Source organism: Schistocerca cancellata, chromosome 1 (assembly GCF_023864275.1).
Source record: "Schistocerca cancellata isolate TAMUIC-IGC-003103 chromosome 1, iqSchCanc2.1, whole genome shotgun sequence".
In the NCBI taxonomy this organism is placed as follows: domain Eukaryota; kingdom Metazoa; phylum Arthropoda; class Insecta; order Orthoptera; family Acrididae; genus Schistocerca; species Schistocerca cancellata.
In genome coordinates, this window is record NC_064626.1 from 568189975 (window position 1) to 568209470 (window position 19496).

The 19496-nt window shown below is 41.0% G+C and overlaps 1 protein-coding gene across 3 annotated transcripts in view; it reads right to left on the reverse strand.

Annotated features, from left to right (window-relative positions):
• The window catches only part of LOC126181449 (cyclin-G-associated kinase), a 245441-nt gene that overhangs the window by 196062 nt on the left and 29883 nt on the right, over nt 1–19496 (reverse strand). For all 3 annotated transcript variants that reach the window (XM_049924773.1, XM_049924774.1, XM_049924772.1), the window contains exon 7: nt 6513–6738. In XM_049924773.1, coding sequence (XP_049780730.1) covers nt 6513–6738 — 226 coding nt within the window. The remainder of the gene's footprint in view (nt 1–6512; nt 6739–19496) is intronic.

The following is a 19496-nucleotide window of genomic DNA, read 5'->3' on the forward strand; positions in this document are numbered from 1 at the left end:
CAAAACGTCACAGCAGTGCTCCCCATTCACATATGTTTGAATTTGGAAATATTGCCACTGCAGATCTATCTTCAAGACAGTTGTTTGCAAACTATTCTCTTCTTAATGTGCCATGACAAAGCATCACCACCAACTAAAACTGTATCTTCTAGCATGCCAATTGTTCTTGACTGTAATGCACACAATGTGATATGTAATTTCAGTTCTGGCGACACTGCTTCATGCATTATAGTATTGTTTTCTTATCGCATAATTAACTCTATTTGGAAGAAATGTGAACAATTCTGGTACCTGAGCAACCGAGCTGATGTCTTTTTTCCATCCAGCCATGAATTGAAACAAGTATTTTATTTTTTCTTATGCAGCAATTCCACACAACAAGCTTTAACTTCATCACAACTCATGCGATGTGCAACTGTCAAAATTTTAATTTCAGGCAAGACTCGAGAACCCACAAAACAATGAAACTGAAGTGTATACTTGTGTTGCCGTGTCTATAGTCATATATGAAACCATTTGCGTGCAACTCATTCCACGCAACGAGTGGCGCAACCCAATGTCGTCGTGTAAATAATGCTTAACGCTTTTCAAACCACCATTTGCAATATTTTCCCGCAACTTGCTAGAAACAGGTTCGTTTCAGCAGTTGCCAGACAGCGCCAGATAACAGACATCACCGCACATGCGCAGCTACGATAATGCAGGAAGACTGTATGTTCGTATGTGTAAAACATTGAAAGATCTTAGATTATATCATAAAAGAAACAAGACATCAGAGGATACTCCAAGAGCATCAGAATTTTATGAACCATACTAAAATGCATAATTTGGCTTATAGCGCACATTGGCATCTCCAGATTCCCACTGAAGTAGGCCTCAACATGACATTAAGCTTCGGTTTGGTTTTCGAGACGTACATATTTTTGGAGCACCAGTACTGTATTATTTCATGTTTGGCTCTTTATTATGGCATAATGCCATATGTGCTAGAAGATGAAAACAGGCACTTGAAATGCAGTGAACAGTTGAAACTAGCCAATAGTGTGGAATTAAACACTTTAAAATAAATTGATTAATGAAAGCCACATTTCTTTAGCAGACTGACAAAAATAACTTAATTGTTCTGCAAGGCAATAAATGCTTAACTGTCAGAAAGGTGGAAGTAAAGAAAGATCTGAAACTAATAACATTTTAGACCTCTGTAATTACATGAATGTATTTTAATTCTCTTGATAGCTCCTAGACACTGAAATCTATTTTGTTTTCATTTGATATGAGAACAGTAAATGAAGAGGAAACAGCAAAATCAGTAAATGTAAACATGAGTGACGGGGAGACTACCCACATCCCCACTACAACTCAAGACTGCTCTGCGCATCTGCCTGGGATCTACAATATTTCCAAACACCCCTCCCCCTCAAAGCATTTGAGATAGAACACCAAAAATTTTAAAAAAATGACTTTTCAAAAAATATTCATTTTTAGTGCACATCTTTCTGAACAGTCTGATACATAAAACATATATGTTCGAGGAAATGTAAGACATGTTATTTGGTTTCCAGAGTGCCGAAGTGCAGTGCCACGCCTCTTCACACGGCATTCTTCTATTGCACATCACTGTATTTCACTCTGTGGAATTCAAACATGTACATTTTGTAATGGATGCCATCAAACTATATTTATGACAGTGGAAATTAAAACTGTCCTGTGGTGACTGTCCTACTTCCAGTTGTCCGGATTGACATCCTGCCACTCTATTTAAAAAAAGACCTCGGAATTAAAACTGGATGGGGTTATTTGTAACCGGAGAAAAAGAGCTTTTCAGAAAATCTGCACTCTTTATTGCCTATGAAATGAAAAACACCTGTCTAATATTGCAGTAATTGTAACACACACCAAATAAATGAGACTGTTTTGGCACAAATGGTCATTTTTATAGCACAACAGAATACCAATATCAAATGCTTATTAGGCCTGCTAAAAGCAAAAAGCTTTATGTTAGGAAAAAGTTTCACATTTCATTCATACGCTCCAGCTTCTCAAGCACGAGATCGAAAAGTAGTAGTACCAAATGTTTGTATAAATTTGGAATCTTCATATTCATTTGTAACTTGTGTGCTCTTCTCCGTCCTCATTCTAACAAATAATCTTGTCATCACTAATTCTGTAATTATTCCTGCCATTGTCAAGACTCACTCACTGGTTAACTTCACTAACCCTACCATAACCATCAGTTTAGTTATCCCGCGTTTATTCTCCTGTTAGGCATTATTAGGTGTTCATGCAATGCTAGCCGGGGACTGTACAACTGGCCCTTACTAGTGTAGTGATCTAGCCAAAACATTTCTATAAAAATTTCATTTTCTTGGATACTCCAAGAGGATAATATGAATTTTTTCTTATCTGTTATTCCTGTTTGTCATTTATTTCCACTCTGGCAGTCTGAATCTATGGATTTCGCTAGTAATTATAACAAAGCTCATCATTCGAAAACGCAGTCAACCACTTAACAAACATCAATTGGCATTCACACGTTTGGCTTTATTCCACTCAGCTCTTATAGCTCCATCCTCTTTTGTCAACAGGAAAATTTATTTCTAGATGCGACCGGGATTCCTCTGGCAGAGACATCACGTACACTACGCACGTATTGAAAAATCAACTTATGATTCATTCAGAAATCAACTTATAATGTGTTAAAAAAAGTTAAAAAAACCAAGAGAGATGCGTTTCAAAATTATACAAATAATTGATAGACCAATGTGCACTGGAGGCTAGGCACTTTGTGAAACATGGTTTTTCCCCCTCAAGAACATGAATTTGCTGCCACTGCCCATACAGCTAAACAGCCACACTTCTGTAGCCAGAAGCGGGAAAAGGTACTACTCATGCACGACTCAACTGTGTATGAGCCTACTCGCAACTGCTGAAACGAATTTAATGTAAACACGAGGCCCAAGAGAAATACAGGTCACAGCGCGTACGTCACAAGGATAGGCCCGAGTTCGCGTGCTCGCTCGCTCAGCTCAGCAGACAAAATGCATTTCTAAACCTGTTAAATCAAGGTTAGGTGTTTACACACTAATGAGAATTACATCTTGATATGATGCCTCATGCAACCGATAATCATAATGGCACAATTTTAATTTTGTTGTACCACAGTACAGCCATAACAAATTATTACTAGGCCTATGGATGATCGTTCGAGGTCTAATAAACAGTAAGACTTCATAATAGCAGATTCCAGTAGAAGATGCCATTCTCGTTTACAGCTAGTTACGAGTTAATGGTGTTAAAACGCAGTATCTGCTGAGCTGAGCGAGCAAGGGCAAGAGCACTTAGGCCTACCTTCGTGACGTACGCGCTGTGGCCTGTCTTTCTTGTGGGCCTCGATGTGAACAGTTGTGACGTCACACTCACCAAAGGCAATTTATTGTTATGAAGCATTGCATAGTCTTCCTAAAGCCTTTGACACATTTTGCTGTTGGCAGACGCTTGTATGAGCACTGTGTTTTGTTGTTGTATGTATCACATTTCCTTTGCAACTGAAGTTTTATTTTCATTTTTTTCTCTCGTTCATGTGTTATTGCTGCAGTACTATTCTGCAGTAGCGGGATAAAGTATTATCCTTTGTTAGAGTATCGGTTCTTACCAGCCAAAATTACAAAAATTTAACTGCAAACTAAAACAATGAAAAAATTCCCAGGTTTTTCCCAGTTTTCTACCGGATACAAAAGTTCCCAGGTTTTTCCCAGATCTCCCCGTTGTCCCGGGTTGTGCACACCCTGCTCGGAGGAATCCTGACAGCAACACCACCATGTTGAATAATGCTTTTTGTGCAACCACAGGACATCTTGTTACGACTCAGACTGTGCGCAATAGGCTGCATGATGTGCCACTTCACTCCTGACGTCCATGGTGAGGTCCATCTTTGCAACCATGCCACCATGCAGTGCAGTACAGATGGTCCCAACAACATGCTGAATGGACTGCACAGGATTGGCATCATGTTCTCTTCACTGATGAGTGTTGCATATGCCTTCAAACAGACAATCATCAGAGATGTGTTTGGAGGCAACCCTGTCAGGCTGAACACCTTAGACACCTTATCGAACATGCCTGGGATAGATTGAAAAGGGCTGTTTATGGATGATGTGACCCACCAACCACTCTGAGGAATCTACGTCGAATTGCCATTGAGGAGTGGAACAATCTGGGCCAACAGTGCCTTGATGAACTTGTGGATAGTACGCCATGATGAATACCGGCATACAACAGGATGTGCTACTGGGTATTAGAGGTACCGCAATCTGGACCCCCACCTCTGAAGGTCTTGCTGTATGGTGGTACAACATGTAATGTGTGGTTTTGATGAACAATAAAAAGGGCAGAAATGATGTTTATGTTGATCTCTGCTCCAATTTCCTGTACAGATTCCGGAGCTCTCAGAACTGAGGTGATGCAAAACTTTTTGGATATGTGTATGTGTGAAAATGCTTTTATTGGTTGATTTGATCTATGTAATATAATTCAACACTGTTATCAATACAATGCTTATTCAATTCTCATTGTGTTTAATCCATACCTTGATACTAATAGCAGTACTACTAAATGAGAAAGTAACTGTTACGTCTTCATGACAATACCAGATGAACTGATTTTGAACTGAATTTTGATATGCGAATAGTTTGAACCCTGAGGAAAATCTCAGGCTACTTTAGGAAGTTTTATCTTTTTGAGCATTGTCAACACTTTTAAATATGGTGTACAAGAGTGGGATGCATACAACACTGGATGATGGTCGGCGACTCTTAGTGTTTATAGATCATTCCATGACAGTGGAAATCCAATGTTGTTGCATGCGCGATTTACAATACTGAATTCCAATATCACTTGTCAAAGCTGGAGATTCTGCATGGAGATATAGCAATAAAATCCAACAGTAAGCCCGAGAACCGTACTTAAAAACGTTAGCCTACGATAAGTCTCGCAAACATAAAGACTGATTTTGCACATGGTTCTAAGAGCTCAAGCTGCGAAAGTTACTCAAGGCCACTAAACCTCAGAGTAATCTCAGGTTTGCCAGAACTTTGGTGCAGAATGGTCAGGTGGTCTTATGAGCTGCAGAGACAGAAGAACAGTCACAAGCTCGCCGCATTTTAGACATTAAGCGTCATGCAGTTCTTAAGCTTCTGAGACTCTTGAAGACTCACAATTACAGCATCATTTAAGGACTGTACAAAAGTGAGATATCATCCCTTAAAAGTGGAACATGGGAGGCTTTTGACGAGGCTGCATTTTTGATCTATTAACTCACTATGTTAATCATAAATTAGTCATGTTAGGGGGATGGATCAAAACACGTAGGTACTATAATGTACTGCAATGGAAGGGAGAAACGGTTGGTCTGTGTTGCTCTGGTGGAAAAATCTCATATCTAGTACTTCGAGAGTCACAGTTACCACTCAAAACTTTACTTCTGTACGAATGTAATGAATCCATGCATTTATTACATATAATTACACAATATAATGCATGCTTTCAGATTTGACAAAGAGCAAAATAAACACATTCAGTGTGTACCTACACACTGGCACTGCATACATTTCTTTACTTATGTCTGTATACCACTGTATACACAGACATTTATAAACTGCTAGCATCATTCATTCATTCATCATCACAAAACTACTGATATGAGTGCACAGCCATGGATAACAGCTAGTAATAGTAGTAGTAGCAGTAGTAGTAATAACATCTGTGGCCAATTTCTTTCCCTATCCTTGTTCAGTCTGAACTACTTCAATGTCATAACTGCAATGAGTGTTAACCCCTATCTTCCTTCTGACACAGTATTATTTACTAGCACGCATAGTGAAGACAGATTTCAAGAATTTCATCAAGATCTATGTCAAATCACACTGTTTTTGCTGATCTCCCCCCCCCCCTCCTCCTCCTCCCAGTAAGTGCCTACATACATTATTTTATTGATGCATGAACCAGGTTTAGACTTATATTAAGTTTAGCTAAGTACTTTCTATTGTACTCTGTTATTTAGTAAGAAAAAAATTGTTTTGTATTTGATGTTAATTACTCTTTGTACAATAGATTCCAGTGAAAAAATTATGAACATATGTTTAAATCCCACTCCTCCATCTACCTCCCTTTCACCACCCCATGGAAAACTGCAAAATCCTCTATATGTTTGTCTGCTGTGTTATATCTAACATCTATGTTTAGTTCTCATTAGTTACAGCTTTCAACTCTGTCTGAAGTCAGAGCGGATTGTCTTTTTCTTTCACAGATATTTATACCAACCAGAACTTCTTACTGTTTACATCAAAAGTGAGCAGTTTATTAGGATTACACACTTTGTGAAGTTATACAAACTTTCAATTTTAATACTACAAGCTTTGAAGAATGAAAGCAGCAATAAGGAAAATATTTTTAATCTGCAATACTCTACTGACTACAGACTTCATTTGATGTTTGACTTGTAAAGTCATACTTACTAATTATTTCATGGAAACATGAATATTTTGCATCACTACTTGGAATTGTATAATTCCCATTTATTATGCGCAGTTTGGCTGAATCTTCAAATGGGTGTCTCATATAACATAAGGTGTACAAAATACATCCTAGTGCCCAGACATCTGATGCCTGTGTAATAGGATAGTTGTTCCAAGTGTCTACCATCTCTGGAGACCTGTACATGGGTGTTGTATAACGGGCCATCTGCAGAAAGGAAATAATTTAATATTAATTTAAATTAAATAAACAATCAAAGAGAAGCAGCAAACACACAAAATTTATACCCATAAATATAATAGTTCAACAATTAACTGAGTGGCCAACTCAGCAAGGAAAGAAATCCATCTAATTTTTAATGAAATGACACCTTCAAGTCATCAATGGTGGACAAATTGCAAGGAATTTCTACAAAATCTATATTCTCTTGCCTTACAACTACAAGGCAAGATGAAAATTTTTCAGTCTGGCAACAAAATACTGTGTATTTAATTAAAAACTATGCTTTGACATAACTCTTTCTTTTTTAATCAATATTCAAAATTTTCCAAATTCCAAAAAAGTGATTCAGAAAGTTCTATCTAATATTCATTCACAGCTACCATAGCTTCAGTAAAATGAAATTGTTTTACTTCTTTAGGTGTGGGGAAAGGATTAATTTTCAAAGAACTCATATTTAAATCCATCAAATTTCATACTGTCAAAGCACTTTTGCTGACATTATCAATGGCCCTGATTTTTTCATTTGCAATCAAGGCAATCTCTCATTTATTCATCCAGGTGATCCAAAATATTGGCTGTATCCACCAAAAATTTTGTTACACTTTTGCAAGGTAATAAATAAGATGCTTCCCTTTCATACCCTAGGAAACACAGACCACAGCCTACGTGGTAGGTGCAACTGAATTCCACCTACTGCTTTGATTGCCGTTCAATTTCTGGCAACAAGTAGTGGACTCATGTCTCGTCCAAGTAACAAATCATTGCATAAAATCCGTTTGATTTTGTTTTAAATGGTTAAAAACCATTGCGAAATTTGTTTTTCTATTTGTTTTTAGACATCATTCAATACATAAATCACTGACATTATAACTAACTCTTCATGTAAAATGTAAAGTCCTCTGTCTTCTGGTGTGCTTATGGTGCCAGTTGCTTCACAGATGTTTAATCCAGGATGTGAACTCTCATGCCATTTTCACCAGTTATCACAGATTTGGGATTATTTTTAAGGATACTTTCCACAAGACATACAATCATTTTATTTCAGCCCCTTATTTCCTATGCATTGAAAAAGCAAAAGCATATTATGAATTGTGGTTTATTTGTCTCATAATGTACATAATCTACATAATTTGATTCAGGTGCAGGAGACTAGTCAAATTTTAGTAAAATTTCACCATAAACAAAGAACAGCTAATGTCAACACACAGCATAATAAATAATAATAATAATAATAATAATAATACAATTTTGTTATACATACAGACAATACAATCTAACACTTAATTACCCCTTGCTCAAATGATCATTTCATCCTCTATGAATTCTTCTATTGAATAGTAGCATTTCTCCTACAGAATCTGCTGTAGCCACGTTTTTAAAATTTCTAGCTTCATATTAAATATGTTTTTGCCCATTAACTTGTTATAAATTGTCATCATCGTATACTGTGGAGTCTGTGCATGTAATTTCAACTGGTGCGTGGGTAGAATAAAATTATTTTATTTCTTGTGTTATATGTATGGTTAAAATGATTCTCCTCAAATAATTTTTTCTGCTGTGTAGGAAGATTATAATTTCATAAATGTATATTGAGGAAACAGTTAGGATTCACATGTATAAGATAATTTTCTTTTGCAGTTTCAGTATTTGAGATACACTACTTGAACTTCCCCAGAAAATTATCCCATATCTAGTGACAGATTCCAAATAATTATGATAAGAAATTTTTGTGTACTCAAGTCAGTGGAATTTGCTAGTATTTGCATTGCAAATGCAAAACTGCTTAGTTTATTCGATAGGAAGTCAATATGTGTATTCCAGCTAAGTTCTCGTCCATATTTAGACCCAGGAATTTGACTGTGTCAACTTCTTTCATAGGTTGATTTTTATGTTGTATTTCAAGTTACACACATTTTTAATGTTTTATTTTGAAATGTACCATATGGGTTTTTGCAATGTTCAGTTTCAACCCATTTAAATGGAACCAGTTTTCTAAGGTATCCAGTGTGCTTATGATGGAGCCTGGAATTTTTTCTGCATTGTCATCCTCAATTAAAACAGAAGTATCATCTGCAAACAGAACTGATGTGGAATTTATATTTATGGGCAAGTCATTTACTTCTTACAGACCTTCAATTATTTGTTGGCAATAATAAAAAACAAACAATTTTGTGAAGGCACGGTATTCCAATTAATCTGTTTGAAAGAGCCTTACAATATATTTACTTTATAAATCTATTAAATGAAAGCTATTCTGCAGATCAAACTGATACTTTATCTGCATTGTTCCACAACACATATCTACATAACAGAAACAAAAAATATTTTAAACGAAATCAATGGCATTCTCTCATCATAATTTTTTTCCTCAGCTTTTTATACAGTACAGATGTCAACAACCAAGACTTTTGCACAATATGAGAATATGATAGCAATAAGAGTCAATTTCCCCCTCCCACCACACAGCCCTTGACTCCTAAGCAAGAGCATAAAACATTGGAGGCCATAAAAACAAAATTCAATTCTTCTGCAAAACCATGTGCTACACAAAGTCAACCATATGCTTGACAGTGGAGTGGACTGGATTGAAAGGGTTGAAGGAATCAAACTATGAGGTCATCAGTCTCTCCATCCTATATGCGTAAGACTGGGAAGAGTCCCCAGAGAGGAAGGACACAGTGGACAGTTCATGATGAAGCCGTTAGGACTGAGAATCAATAAAACTAAGAGAAAGAAGCAAGTAAAATTGAAAGTAGGGTAAAAGGGTGAAGGTGGGTGGTTTGATCCACCCAGAAAGCTACTGGAAGCCCTGGGACATGTCATGCAATACGAGACGCACCCTTGGCATTTGACTAGTGTTACCTCAACCTCCAATGGCACAAGAAAACTGACAGTGTGGACAAGTTGATAATCTAATGAACGGGAGCAATGACAATGAGACAATAAACCAATTCCAGATGTAAAAACAATAAGAACAATTAAAAATATGGTAAGGACAGGGACTAGCTTGGACCACTGAGCAAGAGCAGTCATGGGTGCCATGGATCAGAGCAGGTAGACGAAACCCCCTCCAATCTCTCAAGTGGCTGATGAGGCCAATGTTGCCTACCTAACAGACAGAATCAGAAAAATTTACAGGTAAAACATAAAACCAAATCGGCCGCTTTTGCATTGTCTGGTGGCCAAATCGGGCACTCTGGTACGATGGGGACACTGTCAAACAGGTATCACATCAAGAGTGGGGTAGATCCTCATGCTGCATGATATGGTCATGGATCAGCAAAGTATAAGCAATGGGGAGCCGACAGAAACTGGTAGATCCCTATGATAAGTATGAAGGGAAGACTGCTACATGGTCATTGTCCCCTTTATTGTTCACAGTTTGTTCTGAGAAATGAGGGCATACATTTAATGGTACCAGGCCTCCAGCAATTGACAGTATAGGGTTGACTGAAGGTCCAGTATTACCCTATCCAAAGTCAGCATCCTGGTAGACAACTTGGCCAGCCAGTCAGCATGTTTGTTCCATGGGCTCCCAATGTGACATGTGACCTGGGGTCCTGACAAAGACAACCATCCATCCCGATTGATGGAGGTCAGAAAGGAGATCTTTGACAGTCACAACCAATGCATGTTGAAGGTAGCATTGATCATTGGCCTGAATGCTATTCAGGTAGTCATTATCAATTAAGAATGTCTTGACAGTGCAAGAATGGGCATGACTGAGGGCTCAATCAATGGCCACGAATTATGCAATATATACACTGCATCCATTCAGCAGGGATGAAGTTCACTGCATCTTGCATGTTTATAGGTAAAACCTGTTTGACCTTTGACTGTAGGGCCATAAATGTGTACCACTTCCTTGCCTGGAAATGCATCTAGGATGGCCAGGAACAGGCAGTGAAAAAGCATGGATTCAACATAGTCTTTCAGACTGAAGGGTAGGCAAGACAGATCCGAGGACAGTGTACACTCCAAGAGTGTTCACACAGTTGCTCCCTCACACAAAGCGACAGTGGGGAAAGTTGGCATTCAGAGCAGTGACACTATGTGCAAAATGCAATTGGGACTCTGTAATTATATTACACAAAAATTTTCCTTTTGTTATTTGTTATCTGACTGCAAATTTGAAATTAAAAAATTCTTGAAAGTCTTGGAATCAATGGGAATCATCGCCAGTATCAGTGTTGATAACAAGCAAAAATTGTTGAAATTCTTGATTGCAAGGACGGATGAACTGTCCACATACATAATTAGGTTTTGTACAGAACCCTCAATGCGCGAGTCCTCAGAACACATGGTCAATTTTTCTTTTATCAGATGTGCCTAACAAAAGGAAAATGTTTGTTTATGCCATCCAATAGGCATTTTGTATTTTTGTGAAAAATACAGGGAACAAACAAGGAACAGTTTCATTGCTAGTAAAATATACATTATTGAAAAATCATCATAAGAACTGTAACAGTTGTAAGAACTGTGCTACATGAACTGTTATAAAATATGACATGTCAACACAATGAAGTATCGATTAGTGCAATTCGTCTATAATGTAACATCAAATACTGCCTTTGTTTTTCCTAGTCTCTTATGTAACAATTACATCTGCAAAAATTAGCTGTCAATATGAACAGTAAGTTATTCAAAAAAGTAATGATTTGTGGAATTTTTTGTATGAATTAAGTGATTAAAATTCATGTGTGCACACTTAAGACTTCGCACTACGTGGCGCTACATTCCCTTGTTATGGCTGCAACTGCTTATTTGCTGATTCACGTGCTAACTAGGAATGGCTGTACTAATTGCTGTTTCAAGTAGCTCTTCGTGTGGCAAAAGTAAGTAACTTTAAAATTTTTTAAATACTTGCATTGAGTTTTAGCAGCAAAAAATTTGACACAGTATTTCTTTTGGAGTATTCTTACAGTGAAATAAATTTCAGGTTAGGTTTCGACATGGTGGACTGGACACTCCCTTGTCAGTTTATCTAAAGATATTTAGCACGCAGAAGAGTCGTTATACCAATAACATGTGAAACAGCACGAAGAATACTCACAGAAATGAGAGCGTATCACCATTTACTGTTCTCAGAAGGACCAATGCTTTTGGCAAACGCTGTGTGAACACTTAGGCCATGCAAAAAGCTGGCTGTGCATATCAGATGTATGAAATACATGCAAACACAAATTAGAACAACAAAATTGCAGATTTGGCATTGGATTGATTAAGGAAATATAGTACACTATAGTCCAATAAAATTATTTTATAGTTGACACTTCATGCATTGGAGCTGGTTTCCTCCAATCAGTGCACTCAGCGTCATGCCTGAATTGTTTGCCACTGCCAAACTGCCACAACAGTCTGTCAGTTCACTTCCAATTCCTTGTCCAGCTTTCTCTCTTGATATGTTTGGATCCTGAATCCTGGGTTTTGTATTTCATCACACATGATTACACACACACACACACACACACACACACACACACACACACACACACACACACACACTAATGATAATGAAATGAACATATTTGACACCCAACACTAATCACACACTACTGAATCGAGATTGGTTTACATTATATAAGGTTTGCATGGCATTGTGTGAAATCAAATTTTAGAAGGCTGCAGTGTATTCTTATGACTGGATCAACAGAGTATAAATATAACAATCTTCAGCAGGATAATGGCTTAGAGCAATGGTTAGCATATAGAGCTGATGTATGGAAGGTTGCAGGTCCAAATCTCATCATAACCTACATTTTTTTTAAAAAAAATATTCTACGTCCAATCAAAGAATTTTGACTCTTATTCTTATTCTATTAATTAGTTTATATGTAACTTTTTAATTTCTAATACATTGCTGCGTCTTTTTTATAATCATACTGACTTATTTGTTCTTACTTTTCATCCTATGATTCTTTTTAGGTTTGGAATCTACCTGTGTTGCCAATAATCTGCATCAAAGTGCCAACTACGACTGCTCCTCAGTTGGAAACACGACAGCTTGTGTAGCCAGTGTGAGGATAGTTTCAGGTAATCAATGATAAAGAGAAATTACAGTTTGGTTTTAACGCTGAACCTGAAATTTTTCTCTCTTGAGTCTGCTCATAGAGGTCAGCTTTGATTGCCATGAGTAAAGCAATCATGATTTTAGTTCTGCAGATTGCTCAATGCTGTTGTCTCAGAATGATTGCACTTCACAAGTTTATCATTAGGTCAGAACACAAATTTGAATTCAGGGCTACAAAATGTTTTGTCAGCCACAGCTCAATTACAGGTCACCTAAAATCAGCTGTCGACAGAGCATTTGCATTTCCATCATACTCCTTGGCAACTGCTTCCAACATTGCTCTGCATTACACATTACAGTATTGGTGGAAAGACCTGCCGTTTTGTGTGTTGCCTATAACAGAGCAGTAGCTGGCAACCTATGTGGCAATGCTATAGTGGCAAGTGACAGACATAAACCGACAAGCAATTTTAATTGGAATATAGCAACCAATGTGTGTTTGCAATTATTTATTGACTAAGGAAATGCTTGCCTCAGTATATGTTTCAGGACTATGTGATAAATGACAGTACCTAATCACAACAGTAATCAGTGCACAATGGAATAAACTGCTGCAATGTTTTCAGTAAGTTCTTTCTCCATTTGCTCTCAATTATGTTGAATTTTTCATTACATTCCTAATTCTAAATAGATTGTTTCCATAAAGGCAGTGAAAGTAAGGCAAATATACAATGTGTTGCAATGCAGAAAAAACAAAAAAATTATCATCAGTTATGTTATCCAACGTATTATTCTTTTCGGTTATTTTTTGTTATGGTTTTAGGGCACAAAACTGCTACAGTCACTAGCGCCTGGTCTGTGACTTAGGAAACGGTAAAAAACCGAAACTGAAAACCAGCAGCAATGGGAGCGAAACTCACAAAATTGGGGAAACTAAAAACAGAAGGAAATCTTAAAAAAACCACTATAGAAGGGGGGTTGTTTGTCCCCAAAAAGAGCTTCAAATGACTGACGTCATCTCACTGGCACTAATAAACACGAGAACGCGATCGGCTGAGTGTGTGTCATCTGCTAAAATGGAAGATATATCAGGCGACAGCTGTAGACTGGCGCGTAACGGAGTAAAATAGGGGCACTCAAGTAAAAGGTGTCTCCCCGTCCACAGTTGAGAGCAATGGGGACAAAGAGGGGGAGGATCACCACTTAAAAGATGTCGATGGCTAGAAAGACAGTGCCCTATCCATAATCTAGTTAAAATTACCTCCTCCCGACGAAGAGTTCGGGAGGAAGAGGTCCAAGCACAGGGAAGAGCTTTCACGTCCCACAATTTATTATTGGGAAGTGTCGACCAATGTGCGTGCCTTAAAAGAGAACATGACGACATAAAACACTACACAGATCGGCGAAGGGAATCATGTGAATAGCTGGCTGAAGAAGAGAGATTGCAGCCTTGGCCGCTATATTGGCCACCTCATTTCCACAGATACCAACATGTCCTGGGATCCAGAGGAACACCACAGAGATGCTCCCAAGTGGAGCAAGTGGAGGCAGTCCTGAATCCGGTGGACCAAAGGGTGGACAAGGTAGAGAGCTTGGAGACAGAGGAGAGAGCTGAGCGAATCTGAGCAGATAACATACTGTATCCGCTGATGGTAACGGATATATTGGACAGCCTGGAGAACAGCGTAAAGCTCCGCAGTAAAAACCGAACACTGGTCGGGAAGCCGAAATCGATTGGGGGTGTCACCAACAATATAGGCACTCCCAACTCCAAACGATGTTTTTGAGCCATCAGTGTAAATAAATGTGGCATCTTTCATTTGTGCGCATAGAGCAGCAAATGTCCGACGATAAACAAGAGAAGGGGTACCATCCTTAGGAAACTGACAAAGGTCACGGAGCAGGCAGGTCTGGGGCCAGAGCCAAGGCAGTGCTGTATCCCAAGTTGTCAAGAAAGTTTTAGGAAAGTGGAAGGAAAGAGAACAGAGCAGTTGACGGAAGCGGACTCCCGGTGGTAGTAGGGAGGAAGGGCGACCTGCATACCCTAAATCCGAGGAGGCGTCGAAAAAAATTGTCATGGGCCGGATTAGCAGGCATGGAAGACTCAGAAGGACAGCTCGCCGATTGGACAGCGGAGGTTCAACAGTCTCAGCATAAAGGCGTTCCACAGGGCTGGTGTAAAAAGCTCCAGACACTAAACGTAATCCACGGTGGTGGACAGAGACGCCGAAGAACAGACGGCCGAGCAGAGGAGTAAAGTATGCTTCAATAGTCCAATTTCGAGTGCACTAAGGCGTGATAGAGGCGGAGAAGGACCACTCGGTCCGCTCCCGAGGAGGTGCCATTCAGGACACGGAGGGTGTTGAGGGATCGCAGACAGCGAGCTGAAAGATAGGAAATGTGGGAGGACCAGCACAGTTTTTCTGTCAAACATAAGACCCAAGAATTCAGCGACGTTCGCGAACGGAAGGTTGACAGGGCCTAGATGTAAGGAAGGGGGAAGAAACTCCGTACGACACCAAAAATTAACACAAACGGTCTTACTGGGAGAAAAGCAGAAGCCGGTTTCGATGCTCCAAGAATGGCGGCGATCGAGACATCCTTGAAGACGTCGTTCAAGAAGGCTGGTCCGTTGAGAGCTGTAGTAGATCGCAAAATCGTCCACAAAGAGGGTGCCCAAGACATCAGGAAGGAGACAATCCATAATTGGATTAATGGCAATGGCAAACAGTACCACACTTAGCACGGAGCCCTGGGGTACCCCATTCAACCGCACTTTAAATGTGTGCCCTGCCATAAATTCACAAAGAAAAAGAGGCAGCCGACCTCGAAAGCCCCAAGAGAACAGTGTGCGGAGGATGCCTGTCCTCCAACAGGTATCATATCCTCTCTCCAGATCAAAAAATACTGCTACTGTTTGGCGTTTCCTGAGAAAATGGTTCATGATATAAGTGGAGAGAGCAACAAGATGGTCAAGTGCAGAACGATGCTTTCGGAAACCGCATTGGGCAGGTGTTAAAAGACTTCGGGACTCCAGCCACCAGGCTAAACGACAATTCACCATACGCTCCAAAACCTTACATACACTACTCGTGAGAGAAATGGGGCGATAGTTAGAGGGGAGATGTTTGTCCTTTCCAGGTTTCGGAACAGGGACGACGATAGCTTCCCACCAACGTCTGGGAAAAGTACTGTTGGTCCAAATTCGATTATAAAGGCGAAGGAGGTAATGCAGACTATGGTATGATAAATGCAGCAACATTTGGATGTGAATACCATTCGGTCCTGGGGCGGAACAGCGAGAAGAAGAGAGTGCGTGTTGGAGTTCCCGCATGTAGAAAACAGTATTATAGCTTTCGTGATTTTGAAAGGAGAAAGCAAGAGGTTGCACTTCCGCTGCATGTTTCTTCAGGAGAAACGCTAGCGGGTAATTTGAAGAGGTCGAAATCTCAGCAAAGTGTTGACCCAATGAGTTAGAAATTGCGACAGGGTCCACTAATTTATCATGCGTGACAGTGAGCCTAGAGACTGGGGAGAAACTAGGTGCACCAGATAACCGTCAAATCCGACTCCAAACTTCCGAGGAGGGAGTGGAGGTGTTAAATGAGCTAGTAAAGAAGTCCCAGATGCCCTTCTTGCTATCGCAGATGACGCGATGGCATCGCGCACGGAACTGCTTATAGCGGATACAGTTTGCCAAAGTAGGATGGTGGCAGAAAACGCGAAGAGCATGTCACCGCTCACACAATGCGTCTCGGCATGCCTCATTCCACCAAGGAACTGGGGGGCACCGGGGCAATTCGGAGGTGCGAGGTATTGAACGTTCCACGGCTGTAAGAATAATTTCTGTAATATGAGTGACCTCATCATCGACGCTAGGAAAGTGACGGACATCTAATGTCGCTAGAGACGAAAAGAGTGTCCAATCGGCGTGGGCAAACTCCCAGCGTCTTGGGCGCATATATGGCAGTTGTGGCTGCAATCTAAGGACACATGGAAAGTGGTCACTGGAGTGTGTATCAGCAAGAGCGAACGATTCGAAGTGCCAAGCTAGCGGAATAGTACCGACCGAAAGGTTCAAATGAGAGAAATTTGTCGTGGTGGCAGACAAAACTGTAGGGTCTCCAGTGCTGAGGCAAACAAGATCCGCTTGGTGGAAGACATCTATCAATAGTGAGCCGCGCGAACAAGGACGCGGAGATCGCCAAAGCAGTTGGTGGGCATTGAAGTCCCCAACCAGCAAATAGGGAGGCGGAAGCTGACCAAGAAGATGAAGGAGATCAGCTCTTGCCATTGGTGTAGACAATGGAATGTATACAGTACAAAGAGAGAAGGTGTATCCAGAGAGGGAAAGACGGACAGCAACAGCTTGGAAGGAACTGTTTAAGGGGATTGGGTGATAATGGACAGTATCATGGAGAAGAATCATAAGTCCTCCATGTGCTGGAGTGCCTTCAACAGAGGGGAGATCAAATTGGACTGACTGAAAATAGGGGAAAACAAAGCGATCATGGAGACGCAGCTTTGTTTCCTGAAGACAGAAGATGACCAGCGAGTAGGATCGTAAGAGGATTGACAATTCATCCTGGTTGGCTCGAATGCCGCAGATATTCCATTGGATAATAGGCATAGGGTGGACAGAAAAGGGAAGAATGTGACCAAGGTTGCCCTCAACTCAACGACTGCTCAGACCTTACGACCGACAGCGTGGAGCGGCATTCTGCCGAAGGCAGAAGATCCTCATCCATAGGTTGTCCAGGAGCAGCTCCTGCCACCAGCGATCGGCCGGTTGATCGGCCGCCAGCAGTGCGCCTCAGCAACACAGAAGATGGCTGAGGGCGGTTACAGCCAGGTGGTGCTGTAGATGAGACACACTGTGGCGGAGAAGGAGAGGAACTGGGTTTCTTATTAGCCTTCTTGGAAACTGGACGCTGAGATGAAGGAGGAACCGATGGTTGTGAAGTTGGGGTACGTAAAAAATCTTCATGAGTAGGCTCTTTCTTGGAACTCCGGGTGTCTGATTTTGGAGCTCGAGATTTAGCAGAACCCGAAGAAGAGTGAGCCATAGAGTGAGCAGGTGAGAATGGGGACGTCGAATGGGCAATCTTTGCACTGGCCGATCTGACAACCGTGGCACTAAAGGTGAGATCACAAGTCTGTGTGGCTGCCTCCTTTGTTGGCCGAGGAGAGGCAAGGCTGTATTTACCTGTGTGAGGCACAGTGGCCTTTTGACTGGCGAATAACTTTTGAGCAGCAAAGGTCGACACCTTTTCCTTCACTCTGATTTCCTGAATGAGCAGTTCGTCTTTAAAAATGGGGCAATCTCGAGAGGAAGCAGCGTGGCCACCCATACAGTTGATGTAACGAGGGGATGGAGGTGGACAAGCACCCTCATGGGCATCCTTGCCACACGTAACGCATTTGGCTGGATTGGAACAGGACTGGCTGGTATGATTGAACCGCTGACACCGATAGCAACACGTAGGGTTTGGGATGCAAGGGCGAATGGAAATTATCTCATAGCCCGCTTTTATGTTCGATGGAAGTTGAACTCTGTCAAATGTCAAGAAGACAGTTCGAGTTGCAACGATGTTCTTGTCAACCCTTTTCATGACTCGATGAACAGCCATTACGCCCTGGTCAGACAGGTAGTTTTGAATATCCTCGTCTTACAATCCATCGAAGTAGCGTGTATAAACGACCCCACGTGATGAATTAAAAGTGCGGTGCACTTCCACCCGGACACGGAAGATGTGTAGCAGTGAAGCACGCAGCAATTTTTGTGCCTGGAGGGCACCAACTGTTTCTGACAACAAGGTGCCATTTCGTAAACGGGACCAAGACTTTACAGGACCTGCAATTGCATCAACACCTTTCTGAAAAATGAAAAGGTTGACTGTGGAGAAGTCTTGACCTTCGTCCGACCGAGAAATGACAAGGAACTGTGGCAACGATGGAAGAACTGTCAGTGGCTGAGACTCATTGAACTTACGCTTGTGAGCAAACACAGTAGATGATGAGGAAACCACTGCGGAAGTATCCACCATGATTACCGATGTCTCCGATGGCACGTTCCTTCCTTGTTGGGGCCCTCTCTGAGGCCACTCCCGCCTTAGGTGATTGTTCACACTTCAGGTCACACCTCCCGAAAAAACGGACAGAGGGACCAATCGGCACTTTCAGAAGGTATCAGCTTGGGTAATCACCCCTCCCTGGGCCTGGCCATTACCAGGGGGTACATACGTGTCCTACCTGTCTACCCGGGGTGGGGAATTACGCGTTACCCCGTCACCGGCTACGCATGGGAATGTGTGGGTCGGCCTTCAGACACGCACAGGGAGGAAAAAAGAGAAAGGGAGGAACAAAGAAAAGGAAATGAAAGAAGAGAGGTCTCAAATGCCGCAGCAGAGAAAAGGGTAAAGAGAAGAGGTAAGGAAAAAAGAAGGACAAAGGAAGGACAAAGACTTGCCAGCAGAGAAAGCATAGAAGAGAGACCGATTTACAGTTTCGAGCGTCCGTCTCCAGACGTAGGCACTAAACATACTCCCAGAGGGGGAGTATGGGAAGGGAAGGGAAGAGGTGGTGGTGAGGGCGGGGGAGGGGAGGGGGGGGGGGGGTGATGGGCGATGGGGAAGGATGCGGAAAAGGAAGGTATGCAGCTCAGAAAGGAAGGAGGGCCACACTAGCTCAGGGTCCCGTGCTCGCTACGCACGTATCCACAAAATAGTTGTGG